At 40.6% G+C, this 24,992-nt stretch overlaps 1 protein-coding gene across 1 annotated transcript; it reads right to left on the bottom strand.

Annotated features, from left to right (window-relative positions):
* Window positions 1-11,936: 11,936 nt before the first annotated feature.
* Window positions 11,937-24,988, bottom strand: LOC118208335 (trypsin-like). Its single transcript, XM_035382913.1, has 5 exons — window positions 24,850-24,988; window positions 22,047-22,203; window positions 19,184-19,325; window positions 16,016-16,282; window positions 11,937-12,650 (listed from the first exon to the last, which is right to left on the bottom strand). Exons 1-5 carry the CDS (start codon window positions 24,902-24,904, stop codon window positions 12,486-12,488), a joined length of 786 nt encoding a protein of 261 aa, XP_035238804.1. The 5' UTR covers window positions 24,905-24,988; the 3' UTR covers window positions 11,937-12,485.
* Window positions 24,989-24,992: the final 4 nt, after the last annotated feature.

Below are 24,992 nucleotides of genomic sequence, written 5' to 3' on the forward strand. Positions count from 1 at the left end.
GCTTTGCACATAATATAAATGACAATGTATGAAAATCCATTTCCAGGTAAATGACTCCAGAAGAGAATGTTGATCGATGGCATCCCATTTCTACGTATGATGAAATCTCATCCCACTGCGAGCCTGTTCGCACCACAGCCTTAGGAATACCTATATTGGATGTGTACATGCTTGGAAGATCTGAACTAGAAATTGATTTTCTGCAAGTAAGAGATGCCATCCCTACACTCTAAATGAACAGGTTAATCTATATTATCTTCAACAGGACTCAACGATGAAAATTAGGTTTCAGCGACCACGTACTCCCACAGCGTGTGGAGATTTGCTTCACTCTGTTTGGATGGCTGCTGTCTGCTCTCTCTCTTTATTAGCATATCTGTAATCTGTGCAGAGGCAAAAAATAAGCAAATTAGTGCTGTACACTGAGCAAGTAGCTGTCCTGAATCCCCCCGCTCATGTGCACACACACCAAAAAAGGTATTCAAGCAACTTATTTGCTGCATAGATACTTATGCTCACAAATATTTGTGGTTAGTAAATGAGGTTTTTAGTTTGAATGGTTTTAGCAGATGGTTAATGGCTAATGGCTGCATGGTAGGTGTAGTACAGGGCTCCCCAAGCCTGTTCCCGGAAATCGACCGTCCTCTAGGTTTTCACTCCAACCTTAACAAAACACATCTCATTCAACAGCTAGAGATCTGGTTGAGGCATTGAGCTACTAATTAGTAGAATTAGATGTGCCAAATTAGGGTTTCAATTAAAACCTACAAGATGATAGATCTCCAGGATCAGGACTAGACAGCCCAAGAGTAGTCCAATGCAGATTTTTGTGTGTGCACACTAAAACTGGGTAGAAAAGGAAAACTTCCCCATGGCAACAGAAATGACATTTCTTGTGTGCTGCACTGTGTGATCCTATGCGCTCTACCGTGGCCGACGGACAGATTAACAAAATGAAGACCGCTGAGAAAAAGCTGTCCCTGACAAAATATGTGACCTGACAGTACCCATAGGATACTGCTGGAAAATTTAAGGGTTAAGATGCATGTGCGGGAGCCAGGGCTTTGTATTCGCACATTTGCTTTTAAACATGGGTGCTCAGCGGTGTTCGCTAATGGAACAGCCGAGACTGTAGCCATTCCGGGTCAGAGTGATTGACGAACTAATAGCCTATAATTTCCCGGAGTGTGTAGTGTGGCACCTGAGGTGGCCAATTAAATTTCTCTGGGGGCAAGTTTCACCACATGCACATTGATGTGATTGACAGTTGTGTCCAATGATAAAATACTCATCGGTGTGTGCGCGAGCCAATGGTATCATCTTATGTCAGCTATATTGAGAGCATTTAGGTTCTGTGCTCCGTCTCTTCCAGTTAAGATTAGAAATGCTGAAATGACTGCTTTTTTAAAAAGCCAACAAAGGATGTTTATCTCTGAGTGTGCTTTCATGTAGTGTCCTATTTGTGCAGAAAAAAACAGGAGGGGTAAGGGGCATTTTAAGTGCCATTTTTCCTCAGCAAATCTGCTCATAGTCTTGCACTGCAAAGCAGTTTAGTAGATTGTTAATATAAAAATGATTTTATATTATACTGAAGTTATTTGGACTGAATTTGTTGAAACAATTTCATGACAGAACATTTTTTAATCAACAAAACACTTATCGCATCTCACACAGCCAACACAGAATACGAAGAGACAAGTTAACGTCACTACAGACGTAAAACAAAAGAAGCCATGAATTAAACACATACCTCGTCTATTTGTTGATGAAATTGAATGGGCTTCAACAAAGAAAAATGCATTACTTTGTCGTAAATGAGCAGAGCACTGGGGTGTGCATGGTTATAAATATTGTATTTTTTAAATTAAATGGCACGCTCCACAGATCCATCTGCACAGAGCCCTACTACTTGCGAAGACACCAGTATTATAACTCGAATTATAAACACATATTACATTTCCACACAGGCAAGCAAACAAACAAGCAAAACCAAAAGCGTAAAAAATCCAATATAGTTAGGAAAATATATGTTGGAATATGTCTCTATATTTCTGTGTTTTCTATGTTCCTATATTTCTCTTCGGCTGTAATTCCACTCTTAGATTCTTTTTCTCAAAGAAGAGAATAGCCTCCAACCGGGGAGGGGGGGGGATAAATCATACCCCTAACTGGGGATGAAGAGTCTTCAGGCAGAGGTGGGGATGAAAAAAGCAGAAGATGGGAAATCCCCTCCAAATCCTCCCATCAATTTTCGCCCTCCTTTTACGTTCTCTGTACATAACTGACTGATTGTGCCTTGCCTTTGTGTCTTGTTCTTAATGTCACAACACCTTTGAATGAGAAATAAAATGTTATTAGAGTTCTCAGGTGTGTAGGATTATGTAACTGGGTATGCTATATCCCCTGATGTATTTCTGTTTCCTGTGTTTGTTTTTGTTGTTTCTGTGCTCTGGAAATGACAAGGACCTAGTTTTCCACAGGAACAAGCTCTGGGGCGTATGCAGTACCTTTCAGTTGACTGAAATCTGTATAACAGTCATTCATGATGACTGATTCAGAGGTGAAAAGTCCAGGGGTCAGAAAGTAGAAGTCCTGCCCTGTGTTTATCCCATCCATGAATTGATTTCACTAAATGAGTTCTACCTCCTGGCTGAGGAATTGCACAGATTAGAAAATCCAGGTGATTGGAACAGAATACTGGGAGGGACATTTACTTTCTAGACCTGGTTTTTTTCACCCCTGTGACTGATCTGTGAAGTGCATGCATATCTAAAACATACAGTGGAAGGATCCATATCTTTTCTCTTGAGTATGTTGATTTAGCCTTTACAGGAGTGACAGCTACAATATACTTCCATGACAACATGATCATATATCTTGGCTTGAATTATCATTGAAATTGCACATGCTTGATGTTGAAAATTACTGAGTAGTTTATTATTATTATCCATCCATCCATTATCTATACTTATATGTTATCCTGGGCAGGGTCGCAGCGGGTGCTGGAGCCTATCCCAGCGTGCATTGGGCGAGAGGCAGGAATACAACCTGGACAGGCCACCAATCTATCGCAGGGCACACACCATTCACTCACCAAACCATTCACCGCACATTCATACCTATGAGCAATTTAGAGTCCCCAGTTAGCCTACCTGCATGTCTTTGGACAGTGGGAGGAAACCAGAGTACCCGGAGGAAACCCACGTGGACATGAGGAGAACATGCAAAATCCACACAGAAGGACCCAGGCCAGATTTGAATACTAGACCTTCTTGTGAGGCAACAGTGCTACCCACTGCACCTCCCTGCTGCCCTTATTATTATTATTATTATTATTATTATTGTCAATCACAGGCATGACTGCAGTGCTCCAAAGGGGATTGGAATCTACAACACTCTGGTTAAAATACAGCTTCAAAGTGCTACCGTACGGTGCCAGCAAAGTGCAGCAGCGGTATCTGTGGCAGTGGTAACTGTGATATCGTACCAGCATAGATACTTACAGATTATATGCTAATGAATATCTTAAAAGAACTCTATTGCAGTGCTATAATTTAGTCGCAATAACACAGCGGTGGCCTTGGGCTATGACGCCATTGTGAGCGGAGGCTGTGGTTGCTCGGTACCCACTGAATGTTTAATTGTTTTGTCTGCTGGCCAGACGTGCAATGTAATGTGGAATGCAGTTATTTACTGCCGCATCAGGCTTTCATTGTTCAAAATGACAAACAGAACCGCAGAGCAACGGGAACGGAGGCGGTGCCATAATAAAGGCGTACGAAAGAAAAACGTGATCTTTTTACCAATTATCCTACTGGGGTTCGAGCACGGTACCGATCATGGGAATGCTTAAATGATTGTGATTTATGGATAACGACTTATTCATTCATAAATTATGGACTATTCGAGTATGCGCGGTGTATACACTCTAGACGTCTAGAGTCCCAAGATGTTTGATATAACTACCTTTAAATCATGAGATGTAAAGGACGGGCGAGAAGTTCAATGCAGTCATCAACTGGAGGACAGGCTGGCAATGGCCAGGCCCAGTCAAAAACTATGAGAAATTTGTCAAGAAAGCCCCCCCCCCCCCCGATATTAAGCCTCCCCCACTGTGAAACCCAAGTCCTGTGGCATGTACATTCGGCCCATCACTCCAGATTCCATCATGCACTGCATCTCACCGAAAGCCATGTGAGAGCATGTCTGAGTCGCCATTTCTCATAAACAACAGCATTGGGGCTACGTGAACCAAGCCCACCCTATTGCTTTTGTCCCGTCTTATTGATTGGTCTGTGGGTAATCAGAACCTGGTAGAGAGCAGGACTGACAGTGCCTTTAAAGAGTACCAAATGAGACCTGTACTTATATGATATGCTGCTATGTATGCCAGTGACACCAGTATTGCGCATGATATAACAGTATGACAAAGAAGAAAGATGTTTTGCATTTCAACAGCAGGGGAAACTCAAAAAATGAACTGCTGGCTGCATAAGTACCTAAAGGCTCTTGCTTAACTGGCTTTAATCCTGAAGATTTGGACAAATATGTAAAATCAATAGGGCTTTCTGTGAAAGCTACCGCATTATATTCTATGACAGTAAGGATCATCCCGATTTCAGCACTGCTAAAACTGAATAAAATAGCTTAGGGGAAAAGATTGAAAGATGAATATTTTACAAGGCCGAGGGAGGGAGAATGGGCCTTTGGGCTTGCAGTGGGCCGGACCGTTATCCCACGGAAGCCGAATTCAGAGACATAAAGGGTGTTCCCCCTGGGAGCAGCCATGATGATTCAGAACATTTGCCATATTTTTCATGATTAAACCGGCTGACTCATCTGTAAAAATAAAAAGTTTAAAAGTTTACAGCAACATTACCATACACCCACCCAGCACAACCACGGTTAGGTTTCTGCATGGTCCTGTAGTTGTACAACGTTTACAGGCTCTTTTTCCTATTTTTTTGCTATCAGTGTGAACGTACGCTATTAGAGGAGCTGTCATCACTGTAAATGACAGAGTGGATTGGGGCAGTTCCATGGTAGTGAGGACTGCCTGGGGGTCAGGGCTTTCACTCGTTACTCTGATCTCCAGGTCCTTTCTGTCTCAAGTCACTGAGCTTAATTTTTACCGTGATTATGCACTCAAAGAACGTAGCTATCGGCAAACTTGGTGTTTGGTGGTTTTTTCAAACCAAACAATGCCGGAACGTCTTTTTGGAAGACTGTGTTTCCCTTGAGAGTGGCGTACTTACTATGATAAGTTTTGCTTGTAGATTTTTTTCTCAATGCAAATATACAATAAAGAATGCTCCACTTCTCCGCTGCAAAAATTGTTTAAATCATTCTATATTTTTGATCATTGGATTCCATCAGTGGTTACACTGCTAACGTTTCGTTTTGCATTAGTAGTGGCTGCTGTTGAGTAGCACAGAAACTTATGACCATCCAAACTTTGAACAAAAAAAAAGACACATCACAAGTAAAACACAAGAAATGTTTTGAAATGCACATGATAAACACTTCAGGATATTACCTGTGAAATTAGATAATAATATGCACTATAATATGTAGTGCATGGTCAATATACCCATTGTAACAGTGCATATTGTTGTCATAGACAATTTTCTCAATTATTTGTTAATGTAGTACTTAATAGTTAATTGCCTGTTTGAAGCTGGACAGATTCTAAAATAAATATATTATTAATGCAGATATAAATACATATTGCCCACACAGAACTTGAAATTAAACAACAAGGTTCAATTTGAACGAGGAACTATGAACATAAAGTCGATAATTATAATATTTATATTAAGTGCCTCACAAAAATGTATGAAGCTTGAAAAAACCTGGCAAGCTCATCCAGGATGCTAAAAGAGATTCTCCAAATATTGCTGCAGCGATTGTTTTTGTCTGATTGTAATGAATGCCCAAAACGCATCTCCCACCCTTCAGCTGTTTGGCAGGAGCGTGTGGGCATTTCACGACAGCTCTCCGACAGTCATTAGCCGTGACACTAAATGTGTGACTAAAGCACCCAAATTAACTCCGGCCAACTTACAATAAACGTTATCTAAAACATTTCTCAATAGACAGAGGCAGAGTGAATCGATGGGAAAAGGAGATTTGCGCATATACATCTACATCGATGGCCGTGTGCCAGTCCTATCTTACAATGTGCAAAGAGATAAATCAGCCAAGTGACAGACTGAGACTGTGTAACGTCAGAGTTCACTGACTACTGAGGGGGACGGAGCAGTTAGTCACAGCTGTGTGTGTGTGTGTGTGTGTGTGTGTGTGTGTGTGTGTGTGTGTCTTATTGAATGTGTACATGTGTGCATGTGTGCGTATTTCTGTGTGTGTGTGCACACGTTACTTCTTGTGTCTTAGTAAATGTATACGTATGTGTCTCTCAATTAATATATTGCATGTATCGCAGTGTGTGTTCCTTACTACAGTATATATGTGTACGTGTCAGCGAAATATGTGTATCTTATTGCTTATCGCTTGTGTATGAATGTGTGTTCTGTTTACATAACAGGGTGTGTCTGTGTGTGTATGTGTGTGTGTTTGTGAGAGAGATGTGTGTGTGTGTGTGTGTGTGTGTATGTGTGAGACAACAGAGGGAAGGAGATGTCTCAGCATCAGGGAGCTGCCCTCTGATCTGTGGTGGAGAGGAGGGCATCAGAGTCGTCTCTGACAGAACAAACTAGAGTCGCTCCGCTCAATGGCAGCACTGAGCTGGGAAACATGATTAAAGTGCTCCACTTTCTGCCAATCCTCCCCGGAGCGTCTCAATAAATTCAGCCTCCGGGCTCCGAGAAAGAACAAGGAGGAGAACAGAGAGGGAAGGAAACGAATGGGAACTGCGGCAACAAAGTCTTTTTTAAATAAATAATGGCTGTGTCGTGTTTTGGCTGCTTGCTGAGGGATGTGCTGTGTTCGTTGAGCGGTTAGACTTAAACCTGTTAAATAGAACCAGTTCTACTTAATTTCACTTCTCAAAAACATTCCCAGTCTGGAGGCATCCTTGATGTGACCGAGGTCCGTGGAAGACAGGACTTACCCTTGTCAATATAGGATAATTTATCCTTTGTGTCCAAAATGTACTGTACCTACCTTTGTTTGTTCTTCTGGAGATTAAGTACTTTATATCAAGTTAGATATACTTAATAATACTTGTCCATATTATTTAGAATACGGCTAATTTATGTATAGAGTAAATTCAATACATACGACTGAGCACATTTTAGTAAAGTGAACAAAAACTTGAGTGAACAAAAAACTTGAAATATGTTAATTACTTATTTTAATTTTGACATTATACATATTAGATGCAAAGTGTTCACGACAAAGATTTTTTGATTATTTTGACAAAATGCAAAATGCATAATGAATTTGTCAAAAAGTTTGAGATCTGACCACTCCCTTATATGAAATTCTCTTCAGCTTTACTTACAGAAAATCCTTACAGAAATTTGATGTAACATATTACGTTCATAACATTTACTGTCAAACTTGAAGCTTTGCCAATATCAATACAAAATAATATATTCAAAATCTTATCGACACCATGGTATAATTCGATCTGGGCCTAAAGCAGAAAGGTTATGATATGCAGAAGACAGGAACACTGCAAGTCATCGTTATGTGCAATTAGTGACTTTCTCCTCTGGAAGTGAGAACACAGTTTCCTATTTTAGCGTTCCAGTAATATTCCACGGCTCTTATAAATGCTAGCGAGTTTTAATGTTTGACTGTGCTTCAAGCTAAACTGACAAAACTGACGGAACGTTTTGATTGGGCAATTTATCTTAAGCTGGCCGTGTCCTTGCCTTTCATAACGAAGGGAGATTAAAAGGCCTCATTTAGTGGTAATGGGCTTAATGCAGGCTGACTGTAGCCATTTTGTCTCGTTGCCTAAATGTGAAAAGACGACTATTAATAGCCAAGCACTGCTTCGGCCAGACTGTGAGCTATGACCTTCCTTCATTACCGGCTAATGCTTTGCTCTGTCTCACTTTGCCTTGAGTGAGCAATTGGTGTGTCGAGCCAAGTTTGCCGTGTTCCTGCTCCGGTATGAGGTAATACGCCCGCAAAGCTCACCTGTTTGAATGGAAAAGCAGATTTTAGCGATTTTAGAGAATTATGGATTATGTGATTCTTTTTTTTACCTCTGCTCTCGATGTAATATGTAATTTGAGCGAATATATAAAATAAGACCAGAATAGAAAAGCCTACATTGCGCAGCTAATGGACTTCAATTGAGGAGCAGAGTGTGGGCATCTGTTATGGGCAGACATAGCAGGGGCGCCGTTGGGTGGTGGGGTGGGGAGGGGGGGCGGGGGGGGGGGGGGGGGCGGGGTGTAGGGAGGGCAGAGTGGCAGAGTTAGGATAATTCTGGCCCTGGCTGACAGGGGCCCTCACAAATGATATACTAATATCAAATATTAGAACACTTTTTTTGAGGTGGTGGGACCCAATGTGAGATCTTATCATCGGACCCAAGTCCCTGGTAGCGCCCCCTGTTCGCCTGCCAGTCTTTATGGTACATTGCAGCCCTGCTCTGTCCTGTTCTGTCAACATCCAGGAGGATGACTACCAGGATCTACATTGCCATCATCAGTTCTGGACCAAAACACAAATGGGTCCTCTGGGATTATATGTTCTGTCCAAAACAGACATGTTTGGGATGCTATCAGGTAAAGCATCGGAACGTATTTTCGTCACTTTGACAACTGGAAATAAAAATGACAGACATGTACTCTCCTGTTGTGTGACATCCTTCACATATCAAGATTTATTTATTTATTTATTTATTTTTGGGGAGGTGGGGGTGGCTGTCAATCAGGGACAATTCACCAATAAGGGAACATACTCAGCCCTAATAAGATTCATTAGAAAGGAGATTTCTATGGATTGATGGCTTCTGCTAATACCGTGGCTCTCAAACTCGGTCCTGGTGTATGCCTGTTGTCCTTCCAGCCATAATCGCAGCCTCTGAATTATAACACATTGTTAATTGTTCATAGATAAACACATGAATTTATCTATTATCTACATGTCTACTGTGCGATGATTTACTCTCTAAAGGCATGTTAGGTCAGGCACAGTGATGCATATCATGACTAGATACCCCATATTCATCCCAGGACTCTATTAATGTGATATATGGAAATGATTCTATCACAAAGACATATAAATATATATATATATCATTTAATTGCTAAAATTATGGATTGATACAGGAAATCACTGAGGTCCAAATTGCTGAATGTGTGGGTGCCTGGTCAGTGATATGAAACCATTTAAAAAGTGTAAAAGTAATTAGACAAGCCTGCACTGTGTTAATTTTAAGAAAAAACATATGGAAGAACCTAAGCTTGCATTGTCAACAAGCTTAAGTCCTGATAAGATTGCTTGCAACAAAAACCAGCATACACAGGGGCCCCAGAACTAACTTTTAGAACTCCTGAACTAATATACCAATTGCACAGTAGATTGTCAATAACAAGAAGAACCCTTACTCATATAAACGATTCATTGTTTGATTTATTTTCGGCATTTGCCCGAAAAACATTCTGTGTTTACTGAAGAGTTTGGGGGGAGAGGTGGCAGGGAGGGATAGCTAGGACCATTGGCAGCGGCTCTGTTCGTTCAGTTGCGCTGCATGTCAGCGCAGCTCAGCCAGCAGAGTTTGGGTGAACTCGCTGTTGTGTTTTCTCCCCCTCCTGTGTCTGAACGGCCAGGACCAGATGTCCTATATTTCAGCGATGGAGGAAGCAGAATGTCCAGGCTGGGGGGGGGGGGGTGTGATACGCTTGGCGTTGTTCCGGAGCCCCGGCCATTTGTTCCGAACAAATGTGCCATGCTGCGGAGAGTGGTGAGAAAAGTGCCAGCGGAGGACAGGGGCACGACCGGAGATATAAACTAACATGTTCTCTCTTTTAAAAATGCCTCACAAGTACTCAGAGAGACGCTGAAAGACTGTGTTGAACTCTGAAAGAGTATGTTTTACACTAAGAGAGTACATTGTATCCCTTTCGGGTGTGTATAAACTGTGTAAGAGTTGATTTAATGCTTAGCATTGCCTCCTGAGCAACCCGTATCAGCGCAATGGGAGTGCAGACAATGATCCAGTCACTGTCTGTTATAAACAACGTCCCACTGCAGATAGCTTTACATTGCTGGTGTGTGCGTGTAAGCGAATGCTAACACTGACGCGAACAACAGATGCATTGTGTTTGTAAATTCTGATTTCCTGATAAGTTGACGTTTAGGTTTCCCCCACCCCCACAGTCACGTGTCACAGCAGCAGTCCTGTGAGTGGCCAGCTCAGCAAAAAAACAATGGTTTAAAGTGTCTGCAGGCAGTGTTTCTGGTTCCAGTCAATCCCAGCTTGTGTTTAAGGGACAGGCATACCGTGTTAACTTGGAACACACACAATAACAACAACAACAACACAGGTGTACTTGTATTGCCAGGACCTCAGTTTGTGCGGAACAAGCTCGTGGGGCTGACAGGTGTTAGGGGACGGTTTTACAGTTCTGGATGACGAGAATCATTGCCGTCCGCCTTTAAAATATGTTTTTGTTTTTGTTCTTTATTTGGTTGAGGAGGGGGGGGGTGCTTGATAGTTCTGTTTTGTCACAGTAATCTGGCTCCCTCTTGTGGTAAAAGCAGAAGGATTCCTGCTGTGACCAGTGAAGGGGGAGGAGGTCTAAAAACAAAACAACCAAAGCTGTTTTCACAAATGTGTCCTATACAGTTCACATCACATGATTTATTTGAATGCCTACTCTCATCAGAGTTATAGCCATTAAGCTTGTCCTTTCTGCCTTGGTCAGTTAATTAGTTAGCGCTGGTATTGAATCTTGGAATGTTATCTGGCCAAAATACAAATTCTTATGATTATTAACAAGGTAAATCCTGCCGCCTTCGTTATTCACGTGTGAAGCGCTCAACATTCCCGTCAGAAAGGAAAGCAGGAAAATCGAACTGTGGATGTTCGGCGCACTAGTTTTTCCAGGGCAATTCCCTTTCATCTTACAGGTATACCGAATGCTTTGTCTGTCCAACCTTAAAGTTGGCCCCCAGGCAACCATTTCAAAGGGAGTGGTGTGTTTGCCGGGGCCCGAATTGATACTGCGCACCCAGCAACACGGGGAGAATGTTCACATGACCAAAAGCAACTTCTGGTCCCGGTGGGGATTCCTATGGATGGGGGACTCTCCCTGAAAGCGTAAACCGAGCTGGGTTTCCCAAACAGTGACGCTCCCTCGAAAATCCGAGCTGATGGAACAGGGACAATGGGAATGTCTCTTTTTGTTTTTGTTTTATGTAACAGGCTCTTTAAATTGGCCTGAGGGGCGGAGCCCACCATATCAATCATGCAACACTGGACACACCCATGACACGGAGGTGGCGGTGATGTGAAATCAGAGAGGCCTCTGAAGCCTGCTAAAGTAGGCCATAAACTATTCATAGCACCGTGATACCGCCTCGCCCTATCGCCTTGCACTATTCTGTGGAGATTTCTCAGGGGCGATCGGGTGTCTTCGATGCCAGTGCCTGTGCATTAAGCTACTCTTTATCGGAATCACGGCGAGCGGGAAAGGGCTTCCTGAAACCGAGACCCGGGCGACAATCTAGGCACGTCGTGATTTTCCTCTTTTTCCAGTGACGGAATATTGCCAACGAAAACGGTCATTGGGAATCCTTCTGTCGGAGGATACCGTTTACCGAAACCTAAGACAAAAGAGGAAGAAAATTGGGGCATTCCTGGAAACCGAAACGAGAAATCTTGGGGAAGATAGCTAATACAATGCAACTGTATACTGTGTTCCTCCTGAAAATGTGTTATTCAAAAAAGCTAAAAATGAAGAATTGACCCATATTTGGAATATGGGATTCTTTATTACATTAAAAATGAGCTGAAACAACACATACACATTGTCTGTTTAATCATGTTACAACAGTATCTAACAGTATTTGAATGCATTCACTCAATTTGCAAGCTTAAAAAGGTGCACCTGGTTATCTTTCCCATTTACATTTTTTTGCTACAAAGTGGTCTGTCGACCAGTCTCCTCCTTCCAGAAACCATGTTTTACATGATTGCTTGGCATCTGCTGTGGCAATTACAGTCCTTTCTGTTTCCTGCTAGTATATGGCAACTCTGTTCAGTCTTATAGGAACCTTTACAATAAAGATGTCAACATATTGAATAAAAACAACGACAATTGGGAACATGAGAATGGGAACAAAAAAAAATTAAATAAACCTATACCTTGGACATATTACCCATTGAACATTTTAAATATTCAAGCATGTAACCTAACACACGTCAATTCAAAGGCCAAACACAATAGTAGGACGGAAAGCTTTATTACAGTGAGCTAACGTGTGTTAAGTTCCACGGTAGGTTTCCGAGCTTCCAGCTCGCAGATGCACATCACAGAGAGTAACACTGCGGTCTAATACTAGTCACACCTGCTGTAGAAGCTGAAGATGGTCCGGTCCACCCACTTGCGAAACTTGGCCACGGCGGTGTAGACTCCGGGATACCTGGCATCCGCGCAACCGTTGCCCCAGGAGACCACGCCATAGACACGCCCCTCACAGACCAGTGGCCCTCCAGAATCCCCCTGAATGAAACAAAGACACACAGGCACTCAGGAGGGGCATGGCACCGGGATGCCTACTGCCACCCCTGTGCATTGCAAGCAATATCCACATCTCAGCTCCAGGCACCAGCATATCCACCAATCTGGTGCCAGGAAGAAATTTAATTTGAGCCAATTTAACAGAGTAGGTTTGTACAGATTACAGCTGAATCCCAATCTGGACACTACACCCTACTTTGCCATGGCAACCCCCCTCCTCCACCTGCCACATTGAGTCTCTAGTAATTTATGCAAATTTTGGAGGAGGGGCTTGGCTTGAGGCCCCCTTTAATGAGTTGAAAAACATGTTGGATTCAACAATGAGGGACATCAGTTTCTTACCCATGACTCTTATCGGCATTATAGACAGAGAACTGTCAAAGATCCAGTGAAGCCCAACCCAGAAAAAGATGGACACTGTACACAAACTGCATTGAATTCACTATCCTGCTTCTTATGGTTTCATTTACAGTTAGCTCAACTACAGAATTAATTTAAAATACATTGACCCTGCATGGAAATGATTAACCTTCTCCAAGCCAACTCATCATCTCAAAGAGGAACGACTCCAAACTAAATTGAATGAGTAGACGTGTCCCAAAGCAAAAATTGAAGTCTCTTTCTCCACCTTGCAGTTCACATCCTTAACTGACCCACTCAGAGAAAGGGGGACGATGATGCAGTTGACATCACACAGTTGCTTTTGGATGAAAGCCACAAACCAACAGCGATTAACAGTATAATCTTGTATCAGTTTGCAAGGTATTTGGTCAGTTATACAATTCCATTATTCAGTATTAAATAATCTAATGCACTAAGCATTACCCATAATGTCTGGTAGCGTGACTGCTGAATGTCCTAACCACCCAGCATCTGCTGTACAGGCATTGGAGTTGGGATTTTATGGCAGAAAATACTAGTAAACACTGAGTAGCCTGCAACCAATGTTCTGTCTCGTTATTCAAACCTAACACATAAGACCCACAGAAGGAACAAAGAGGAACACAGTCTCACGACTAGTGGCCATTTCTATGTTCCTAGTGACTATGATGGGTATACTGTCTCAGCCATGCAAAGGTTAAATGGGCTGAAAATGAGCAAACTTTCCTAATGGAAAATTTCCTCTTCCTCAAGTTTGATATGACAATACCTTTTTCCTGTAAATCACACCCCAAAATTTTGATTTCTCCTTCTTGTCCATTTACTTACAGTATCTCTGTCTTCTCAGTTTTCACTAGTTCGTCCATCCACCATTACAAGTGAGATGTTTAGGGTGTGCCCGTATCCTTTGTCTCTCTTGGCTCAATGCCAATGTCAGCTCTATTGACTGTATATTGTATGCATTACCCACAGTGTCTGTTTTCAGTCAGACAATCAAACTGCCACTCTGTTTGGTGTTAGTGTGAAGACAAAAGGTGTTTTTCCTGTGTGAACAAGATAATGATTATAGTATGCTAGTCCTGTAGTTAACTATAACCATACTTACAGTGGCCCTATGGCAGCCACTGCCAGGCATGAGGAAAATCAAGAAATCCCGAAATTGCATGTTGACTTCTGGTATTGGCCGAACATAGAAAGATACAGTACAAGTCCAAGTGATAGCTTTATGGTGCTACTGCAAAGAATAGTAAGTCAATTTATAATACTCTATAATGCTTAATATATTATATTTATAATAATTAATATATTAATACTACTTAAATAAATTGCATACAACAAACCACTGCACCTGCTACCGTCTGTGTATTACTTGAGATTAAGACTCACTCCCATCTGGTGGTAGAATAACACCAATGATGTGAGATTACAACATGAACCACTCGTGCTGGTGGTTCCAGGCCATTACTCGTCAGTAAAACCATGTGTGTCTGCAACATGCACCAGAGCAGGTTTTCGGTTCAACAAGCTTTTTGGCGCATCCTGCAATTCAGGGATATGTTGTCCCTGCTTCTCCCTAAAAGAGATCTGCACGCCATGACATCAAGCTTTTCAGATCTCAAGCTTTGATCTCGATCTCCTCTCTCTTGGGAAGGTGCTTCACCTAGCTTCACGTGCTTTTCATTAGCATTGAATCATGTTGAGCCATTATGTATTTCTTGGCACGGACATGTATTCGTGCTACGTGCGGTAAATGGCAGATTTATCGTCCTGTCGTCTATAGCACAAGGAGTTTTTAGTTCTCTGCCAGGTGAGGTGAAACCTATTGTTGACTGAGGAGGGCCAGGTTACACACTGTTAGGCTACACAAGGGCAATTTTTAGATGAGAAGCATTTATGATAGTGCTGATAAGGTGTATACAATGAGAGAAACTGGAGAACAACAGTGAAACCTTTTTATACTTTTATATTGCAGGATTAATGTTGACTTTGAATATAAACTTTGAAGCTTCCATCAGAAACTTCCTTCATATTTAGGAGACTATGAGACAATCCATGAGGAGCGTGTATTAATAACAGCAACGGTTTGCATTTGTTTTGCTTAATTAAGTATTTCAGTTATATGAAAAATCAATTTGCAAGTAATCCCAAAGTTCACTCTACATTATTTCACAATGCATCTCATCATAATTCAGAAGGACAAACAGCTCTCCTTTTTGCACACTATCCACTTATAAAACTGGAAGCAATTCAGGTTAAGTCATTTACTCAAGGCTGCCCGACTTCGGATTTGAACCATCAATCTGTTTGTTAAAAGACCAACTACTTTTATAACCACTATACTACACTGCCAATCATCACACAATACTTCACAAAGTGAATAGCCATGTTTATATGAGCATAATATAAACCATGTTCATGTGAGCATAATATTAACCATGTTCATGTGAGCTTAATATAGACCATGTTGATATTAGTGTAATATAAACTATGTTTATATGAGTGTAGTATAAACCATGTTCATATGAGCCTAATATAAACCATGTTTATAAGACTGTAATATAAACTATGTTCATATGAGTCTAGTATAAACCAGGTTTATAAGAGAGTACTATCAACCATGTTCATAAGAGCGTAATATAAACCATGTTTATAAGAGAGTAATATCAACCATGTTTATATGAGTGTAATATAAACCATGTTTATAAGAGAGTAATATCAACCATGTTTATATGAGTGTAATATAAACCATGTTTATAAGAGAGTAATATCAACCATGTTTATATGAGTGTAATATAAACCATGTTTATAAGAGAGTAATATCAACCATGTTTATATGAGTGTAATATAAACCATGTTTATAAGAGAGCAATATCAACCATGTTTATATGAGCGTAATATAAACTATGTTTATAAGAGCGTAACATAAGCCGTGTTCACGTGAGCATAAAGCTGGGGTTTATCCTCACCTCGCAGGCGTCCTTGCCTCCAGCGCTGAAGCCAGCGCAGATCATGTTGCTGGTGATGTTTCCGTCGAACGACTGGCTGCCGTTGCAGCGCTCCCTGGAAATGATGGGGAGCTTGACCGTTTGCAGCGTGGACGGGATCTGACCCCCGCTGGAGCTGGTGAAGCCCCAGCCCGACACCTGGCACAGCTTCCCCTCTGCTATCAGGGCGTCCTGGCGCGGCAGGGGGGCGATGCTCACGAAGCTGTTGAGGTACACCGGGGCCTTCAGCTAAGGCAGGGAGGGGAGCCAGGAGAAAGGAGGAGAGAGGATTAAGCATATGTCAGCAGGCATCTTGGGTAATTATACCACATTACCTTCTCTCGTAAACAGTTTACAACTTCTGTTACAGTAATATAAATAATAACATGTAGCAATCTCACTGTGTGCCATAGCTGAAGTAGTTTCAATTTAGAATGTGTCCTGCTGCACAGAAAAAGGCCCATGTTTTTAAGTTGATATGAAAGTCAGCTAGCTTCTTTTTGTTGCAAACCTTGAGTGAATCCCTGCACATAGTGTATCTCATTGTTAAATTGTTGGTAAGCAAGTGTAAAAGCATCGTGACTTAGGCATATGGTTCCTTGTGTTCATTGCAGTTCACTGATAGTATTTTCTATTCAGCAGTCCAATGTTCGAGTTAAAACGTTCCTTTAACAGCAGCCAGCTGCATGTTGTGTTCTCAAGGGTTACTTCCTGGTGTTTCCTCTTTTTTAAATGTTTTTTTTTTTTCACAACATATATTTTTAGATAGTATGCAGTCCCATTATTAATGCATGCACTTTTCTTATTTCAAGGCCAAAAGCTCATCTCTATATATACTGTCATTTGGCTAGGCACAGTGCCCTTCAATATTACTGGCACTTTTGATAAAGATGAGAAAAAAGTCAAAACAAAATAAATAGCAGATAAACTGAACTCTAGTCCATGCTCAAATGTGAAAATTACATTCTTTCATTCTAATACAATTGTTCAGACAATGATTTTTCTAACAAAAATGTATTTTCCAATAAGATGTCAAAATTATTGACACTTCGGATTTCAACACTTTTTGCACTGCCTGTTCACAAGGATAACACTACTGAGTGGTATTCTATAATATATTTTGAGATTGATAAACACATTGGGGGAGATCTATGACCTTTTCTTTTTACAGAATCTTTCAAAATCCCTCAGAACACTTTGGTTCACCTCATCCAATTCAAGCACACATTTTTGGCAAATGTGTGGGTTAAAGTTGTGTTCAGATCTACAGATGGCCCTCGCAAAATAGTAATTTTTTGATCAGTAAACCATTTTGATGGATTCTGAGGTATGCTTGGGGCATTGCGTTGTGGATTGGTATGTTTATGGTCAAGTTTGAGCTTCCTGTTGGGGGGATACTGGGTGTTCTGACTAACATGCTAACTTGCTAGTACGTGCTGGAGTTCATGATTCCATTGACCTTCCCAAGAGCCCCAAGATACATGCTACACCCCCAACATCAAAGATCCACTTCCATATTTCAATGTTGGAATAATGTAATTTTTAACATAGGCATCCTTCTTTCGACACTGAAAAGCAAGCAAAAATAGCTGCAAGACAATAAGACAATGATCCCAAGCTTACCTGAGAATCAGGTCAGAAATGTCTGTAACTGTCCACCCTATTACTGATTTGCACTGAGGATCTCAGTCTCCAGATCAGAATAAATAAAAATGCATGATTTCAACAATAGGGCAGTCCGAAGGCAAAGGATCTGAGAAATCTTGAATGGTTCTATGGAGGAATGGTCAAAGATGCCCCCAAAAGTTTCGTCAATTTCATAGTGACATCCATATTTTTGAGGGAAAAGGCTGTTTAAGGTTTTTTTTGAGCAGACATTATAGCTTGTTGTGTTGTTTATAGTAATATATGTTTTTTTGCTCATCTTTATCAGTACTTTTAGAATATACTATAAATACAGTGTAGAAATGTGATAGTAAGAAAGAGCATTATGATATTTTAATATTGTACTATATAAATGTTTGAGCCGTCTTCACTCCGCCAAACAGTTCATATTTGAAGTGCCATCAAACTTTACAACACTTTTCAATCACAGTCCAATGAAAAAACTGCAGAACAGATGGGAATATTTGGCTTCTTTCTTAGAAGCAATTTTAATAAAAGCTGCCTCCAATTGTCCATAAAATCCATGACAATTGTTCTCAGCTTAGGTACTATGAGCTTTGGTTCCACCTAAAAACAAATGTTATTCCTTTATTTCCACCTATCGAAAGACCTGACAATAACATTTATTCAGGATATTTATTCAGACTTGATTACTTAATCAAAAAGGACTCACAGTGCTTGATTTTCAACATGTACGGGGTATGAAGCTACTGGATTGCGTTCTTCTACATTAGTTACTGGTGGAAGGCTCTGCGTACACTGACTGATTATCTAGCAAACATTATACATTGCTTGTAGTTGAAGGTTGCAGCAATAGATTTAGATCCTCAATAGGCAAATCCTCCTCACCTGCCTAAATAACAATCTAATGTGCGAGCCACTTTATCTTTTTTAATTTTTTTTTATTTCTTAAAATTATCACATCCAATCTCACCCAAATTTGGAATGTCCAATTCACAAACTACATACATGCATGCTCATATATACACCATGCTGCCAGCTCAAGAGAGGGAAACACACATTGCCCGCCAGATGCTTCTTTTCATACTGCAACAACATGTGCAGAGCAGGGACGGAGGAGACCTAATCATATGCGTGCATAGAGAGCAAGCCATGGTCGCCTTGACGGCCCAAAGGGGTTGTTCGAGCAAGGAACACTGCCATTCCCTCCGACTGAATCCATCCTGTATACAGGTATCTCTTGGGTTATGCAAAGCCAATCGCGATTCAAAGATATAAATCAGATTTTGAGGTGTAAAATTTAATTTACATTTCTTTTAGAAACAAAGCATTGTGAAATCTTTTGGATGGACAAATCACGTCTGAAAAAATATTCTGCAAAGAGTTATTGTTGGGTCAAAAAAAAAAAAACATTTCTCAATGTTAGAAATGCTTTGTATAAAAATACAATATCCTGTGTTTTTTTGGTAAACTATCCCTTTATATGCCTTTGAAAATCAGTGTCATGTCCTGTTATAGACTCACCTTTATGAGCATGATGTCGGCATTTTTGGTGTATGCATTGTACTGTGGGTGGGGGATCAGGAGATGTGGGATGATGAACTGCTCGGTTCCTTCGTACTTGCCGAGGGAGTAGTCTCCTGCAACTACCATCATCTTGCTTGCCCTGCAACACAATGAAACAGCTGTTACCTCTGAGGGCATGTACAGCAGAGAGGGTGAGCTGATGGACGTGATGCTTGGTTCAAGGTGTGATATCATCATTGAAAATTCAAGGAAGTCACCTCACTGGAATTCACTTTTCTACAAAGACTCTGTGAAGCTTAAAGAATGCAATGAGGGTGTCTCAAGAAATGGCCTAAAGAATGTAATTTATCATTAAGGATGTGGTAAAATTGATTGGCCATGTATATTTATATATATCCTGATGGTGGTGTAACTTATCTCTACTATCTTTCCAAATCGTATGGAGGAAGTCAGTTATGCTTGAGTCTAACTTTTGGCTTATTTGCATTTCTTGACTTTTCTGAACTTATCGAAATTGCAACAAAAGCTGATTTATATCATTAGTCTGCTTTTACACTGGTCTTGCAGTCATTGAAACCACACTCTGTTTCCAAACGACCAAACGACCTCTAGCATGAAAATCACCCTCTTGTGTCCTCACAGCGAGTTGACATTTAAAGAGCTCCCATTCCGAACAATCGAGCGACCGCGCGGAGGATTGAAGTCAGCTCTTCCTCCTGAGTCTCAGACTGTGTGTCGTCGTCCGTGAGCCCGTCTGCGCCACCATGACTGAGCGGGCACAATGTGCCCCATTGTTAAATTTTGAGAAGTTTGCCCATATCGTTTTCGCTCACTTGATCTCATGTTTGATTAGTTACGGGTCAACACCATCTGATATCCAGACTGCCTATCTTCTATGCATGCACGCGCGGGAGGATGCCCTACTGGGCCTGCTCTAGTTCACCCAGCTGAGCTGACACATCACTGCAGGCTCTTTCCACAAGTGATGCTAGCATCTCTGAAGCTAGCTGACTACCATTCATCCGGGAGATGCGTATATAAGACATTCACCACATAATCATGTCTGCGCTACCTTGAAGGTATTTGCCTATGTCTTAAAGCAGGGCACGAGTGTCTGAGGTGTGTCTGAGAATGTATTGTGTTTCTGAGATTATGTACAGCACTACCAAATGCTGTGGCTTTGCTAATATGTCATTGTTCACCTTACATTTATCTCAAAAGGAACTTCTCCATTAAGAGAAAATGACCTGGATTCAATGAAAATATGTCATTTATTTTGGATGAGACTGGATGTGACTAAATTAATTTTAGTTACTTGCTTCTCCAAACACAATTTGTACAGTATGTTTAACAGTATGACTTCAACTGGAGTTTGAAATGCATAATAATCCTTACAAAAAAGTAGCAAATAGGCTCATTTTAAGTATACTTAAAAAAACAATATACACAGTTGGCGTTAGGGCTGAGCAATATATCGATATTATATCGATATTGTGATATGAGACTACATATCGTCTGGGATTTTGTATATTGTAATATCGTGATATGGCATAAGTGTTGTCTTGTCCTGGTTTTAAAGGCAGCATTACAGTCAAGTGATATAATTTTCTGAACTTACCTGACTGTTCTAGCTCTTCTATTATTTGCCTTTACCCACTTAGTTATTACATAGGCATTACTGATGATTATTTATCAAAAATCTCATTGTGTAATTTTGTGAAAGTAATAGTCATCCCCACAATATCATCACAATATCGATATCGAGGTATTTGGTCAAAAATATTGTGATATTTGTTTTTGTCCATATTGCCCAGCCCTAGTTGGCATACTTCGATAGTAACTTGATGAAACTGTGCACAAATTGAGCTCTGTGGATGTTCACGAGTAACCGTGGAATTATATTTGGAAAGCAACATTGCTGTTGAGTTTTTGGGAAAAAAACTGGGCCTGTTGAGGTCCGTTGTATTAGGTTGAGCTGCAGTGGATATATAGAAAACCCGTCAAATCTCGCCAAAACGATTTTTATGGATCAATAGTGCCCTGAGTGAGTGAAAACTTACCTTAATTTCATTTTTGGTTGAACTGCCCTTGAAATGCCAGGACTGGGGGTCAGTCCCATTTAAATAAATTAAATTCCGACATTTAATTAAAATCAAATCCATTAATTCAAAACAAATAACTTTCAGCCCGTAACAATTCAGCATAAACAAACTTGAAGCTGGAAATATACTTGAATTTTACTTTGTGACTTTGTGTATGTGAACTGGTTGCCTCCCGGGCGACATTATGAACATACTTGTCCACTTACTTTTCGTCTACTTGGAGGTTTAAAAGGTATATACACTATGGGGCAGATCAGGGCTCCTCTTAAAATGATTCCGCTATCCTTCTTGGCTTCCTAGCGTCAGTCTCCTCACTAGGCATAATATGCATACTGCCCCCGCGGTTTATGCTGGTATTGCACCTTGCAGACGCGTAGCGTTAATTTTTGAGGATGTGCACAAAAAACGCTTGAATGATCGCAGGATACGCATGACAGCCATTTTGTGTACACATTCACGTAATTCAAATCTGCCAGGTATTTTGGGCCCCATGAAAAGATCATACATTGGGCCCCACCACCCCAGGCCGCCCCATCGCTGCACAATTACAGTACAATTTTTTGAGTGCCCCTATCACTGCCCCCCCCCCCCCCCCGCCCCCCCATATAGCATCTCACCTCATCAGTAATACCAGATAACAATCCCTAAATAAGACTGGCTTACCCCTAATGGTGTTGTACATCACCTCTTGAAAGACAACACCTATATGCCACATTCATGCACAAAACAGTCATAGAAGGGAGACGGAAAAAGCTTACCCAATGTTACAGTGCGCCGCTGACAAAACCCAGTATTTGTTTATGAGGGTGCCCCCGCAGAAGTGCTGGCTCTTGGTGGTCTGTATTGACACGATGTACTTGATTGACTGGGGCGCCGGTGTGTAGCCTCCCACAATCCGTCCCTCCATTTCCTGGCCTGTGACACGAAACGGCACAGCGATTCATTACTCCCCAGAGGACGGGCAAGCACAAGTAACGGTTGTAAGAATGACAGCGAGATGTGGCAGGGCGCCTGCCCGCAGTGGCGGTTTAGTCACACGATTGTGAAAAATTAGCGCCTTGCAGCGCAGTTCCCGTAGAAACACAGTTAGGCCGGGTGTCAATCATGCCTTACGGATTGGACAGACTGCTGCTACTGCTAGATTTTTATGAATTATTACTGTGCAATATCTTTAGTGTAGTCTGAATATAGTGCTGTGAAAGGTTACCAGGTGAAAACTGTGCATGTTGTACAGTATGTACACAGTACATGGATGCTCATTCCACTTCTTTACAGGCCTAGGACACATGGTGTGGACTGAAAACTTTTCAGTAGATAAACCTAAAAGTTTTCTATTGAGAAAATCTAAAAAATATAGGTGTAACAATTTTAGGTTTATCCAATGAAGCATTTTTTTCAGTGTGTCATAGTGCATTGCAATTAATCACACATGCCTATTCAGTTGACTTATTCAGTGGTTTGTCAGCTTTGTTTCAGCATTTTGTTTTTGCACAGGGGAATAGGCTTTGGCTGGAAGTAATCTTCAGAATCAACTCTAGCCATGTTAGTACCAAACTCTGATGTTAGTACCAAACTCTGACTTTAAATGATTAATTCTTAATTCTATAACTAAGGAGTGCACATGCTTTTTGTTGTTTACACATTCTATATTGCTGTAACTAGGCTCATTGCCTGTTAATGAGCCTTGTCATGGTGACATTGGCAGTATTGCTATGTGCCTACGTCAGCTCTCCTTTAAAGAAGACATGTCAATCTCAATGGGGTTTTTCTGGTAAAATAAAGGATAAATAAAATCAATAAATAAAATAATCAACCTATAAATGGTGAAACAACTAGTTCTCTTAATCAAAATTTAACCTTTTTTACATTACATTACAGTATCCAGCATCTTATCCAGAGCAACTTATACAAAATTCTACATAGCATTTACATTGCATCCATTTATACAGCTGGATATACACTGAAGCAATGCAGGTTAAGTACCTCAGGGGTACAATGCCAGTGTCCTGTGTCAAACCTGTGAGCTTTAGGATACAAGACCAGCTCTTTACCCAGTATACTAGACTGACATTTTTTGGGGAGACATCCATTTTGTGAGCAAAACATCCAATACAAGATACATACTGCCACAATGGCTTTGAGAGGCTTACCACTTTCCAGCCAATGACAATAAAGTAACAATGTGCTAATTCTTTTTGAGGGAACCAACATAACAATTAGCTGCTCCCACTGTCTGTCAGAGGCAGTCAAGGTGACCCTATACACTGTAATCTTCTACTAACAGCATCTCTTTAAGCCTTAAGGTATGGGAAATATATAAGGTTGTGACAGCATTATGTGACATAGTACTGGATCCCCTTGAACTAAATCGCAAAGAAGCACCTGTAGGGGGATGTCCATTAACTATTGATTGAGATCACTGCTTTGAGATGTCAATACTTTAATGTACTGTATATTTTAAAAGTGTGTTATGATCAAATGTTGTAGCAGTGCAATCTAGTCGTCACAGCAGTTGTTTTCTATATTAGTATCCATATAATATTAATATAAAGTAATTCAACTGTTGTGTGTGTACCACATTTTGAATGTATCATCTTTCCACAATTTTAAAATGTCTGTCTTACAGAAAGTATTCAATAAAAATTTATTTTTCAATAAAAATTTTTTAGAGAAACTTATTAGTTAATTCAAAAACATGACTCATCTCTAAACTCAATCTCAGAATATAATTTGTGTTATTTTCTGTTCACTAGTCCGATATAGACTAGATTTAAAGGATACACCATTTGAAAGTTTGGGATGCCATTTATAAAATTGCAGGTGGCTTACTGTTTCATTCTGGTATGGTAAACTATAAGACAAGCCCTTTGCAAATTCATCAGCTTCAACAATTTGATGGCAGTCTGTGACTGAATCGATTAGAAAGTTATTTATGACATTCCATCTTAAGCACTACAAGAAGATAAGAAGCTTGTTTTTAATCTGCAGCCACACCACTGTGTTTTTTTTTACACTTCGTGAAGAGAATTAAATGTCTGACTGTCCTAGGGACAGTTAATAAAGACCACGTTGGGCTTGAAGTAATAATGTTGCTTTCAATGAGCTTTAACAAAAATGGTGACAACAGCTTTTGTATGTGTCATGCATTGACTTTTTATATTCAGATACTTTGTAAACTCTTATTTTTGAGTTTTAATTTGAATTTGTTCACAGAGCACAAAACACAGTGAAAGTCAAAGACAAGACAGCAATTTCAACAATTACTGTGAAACAATACAGTTGAAGATTTTCTCTTTTTTTGGAACTAAGAACTGAAAAGTGGAAATAAAAAAACTTTCCCAGAAAGTGATACACAGTCCATATTCATTGCCAAGTAATCATATCTCTGTAAAAACACCCCATGAACATTATGTTGAAACTTTTAACGTTTAGATTCTGTCTATTCTTCTGGCTAGAAAACCCCCGACTGACCGCAAATCAAAGCAACATAATTCTGCCCGACATCTCATACAAACATGCATAGTGCACTGAGTAAACAAAAGAAAGCAGAAGCATACTCACAGTTTACCACTATCAGCTTCATAAGCACACATTTCCAAAGGGCTAAAAGCTTCATAGTGAGAGCAGTGAAGACCAGGAGTGGACAGCTCGACTGCTTCCCTGGATGCCACTTCAGGTGACAGGATCACATCTGCTCAGGTTTC

The sequence above is a fragment of the Anguilla anguilla genome, chromosome 11 (genome assembly GCF_013347855.1).
Source record: "Anguilla anguilla isolate fAngAng1 chromosome 11, fAngAng1.pri, whole genome shotgun sequence".
NCBI classification, from domain to species: Eukaryota; Metazoa; Chordata; class Actinopteri; order Anguilliformes; family Anguillidae; genus Anguilla; species Anguilla anguilla.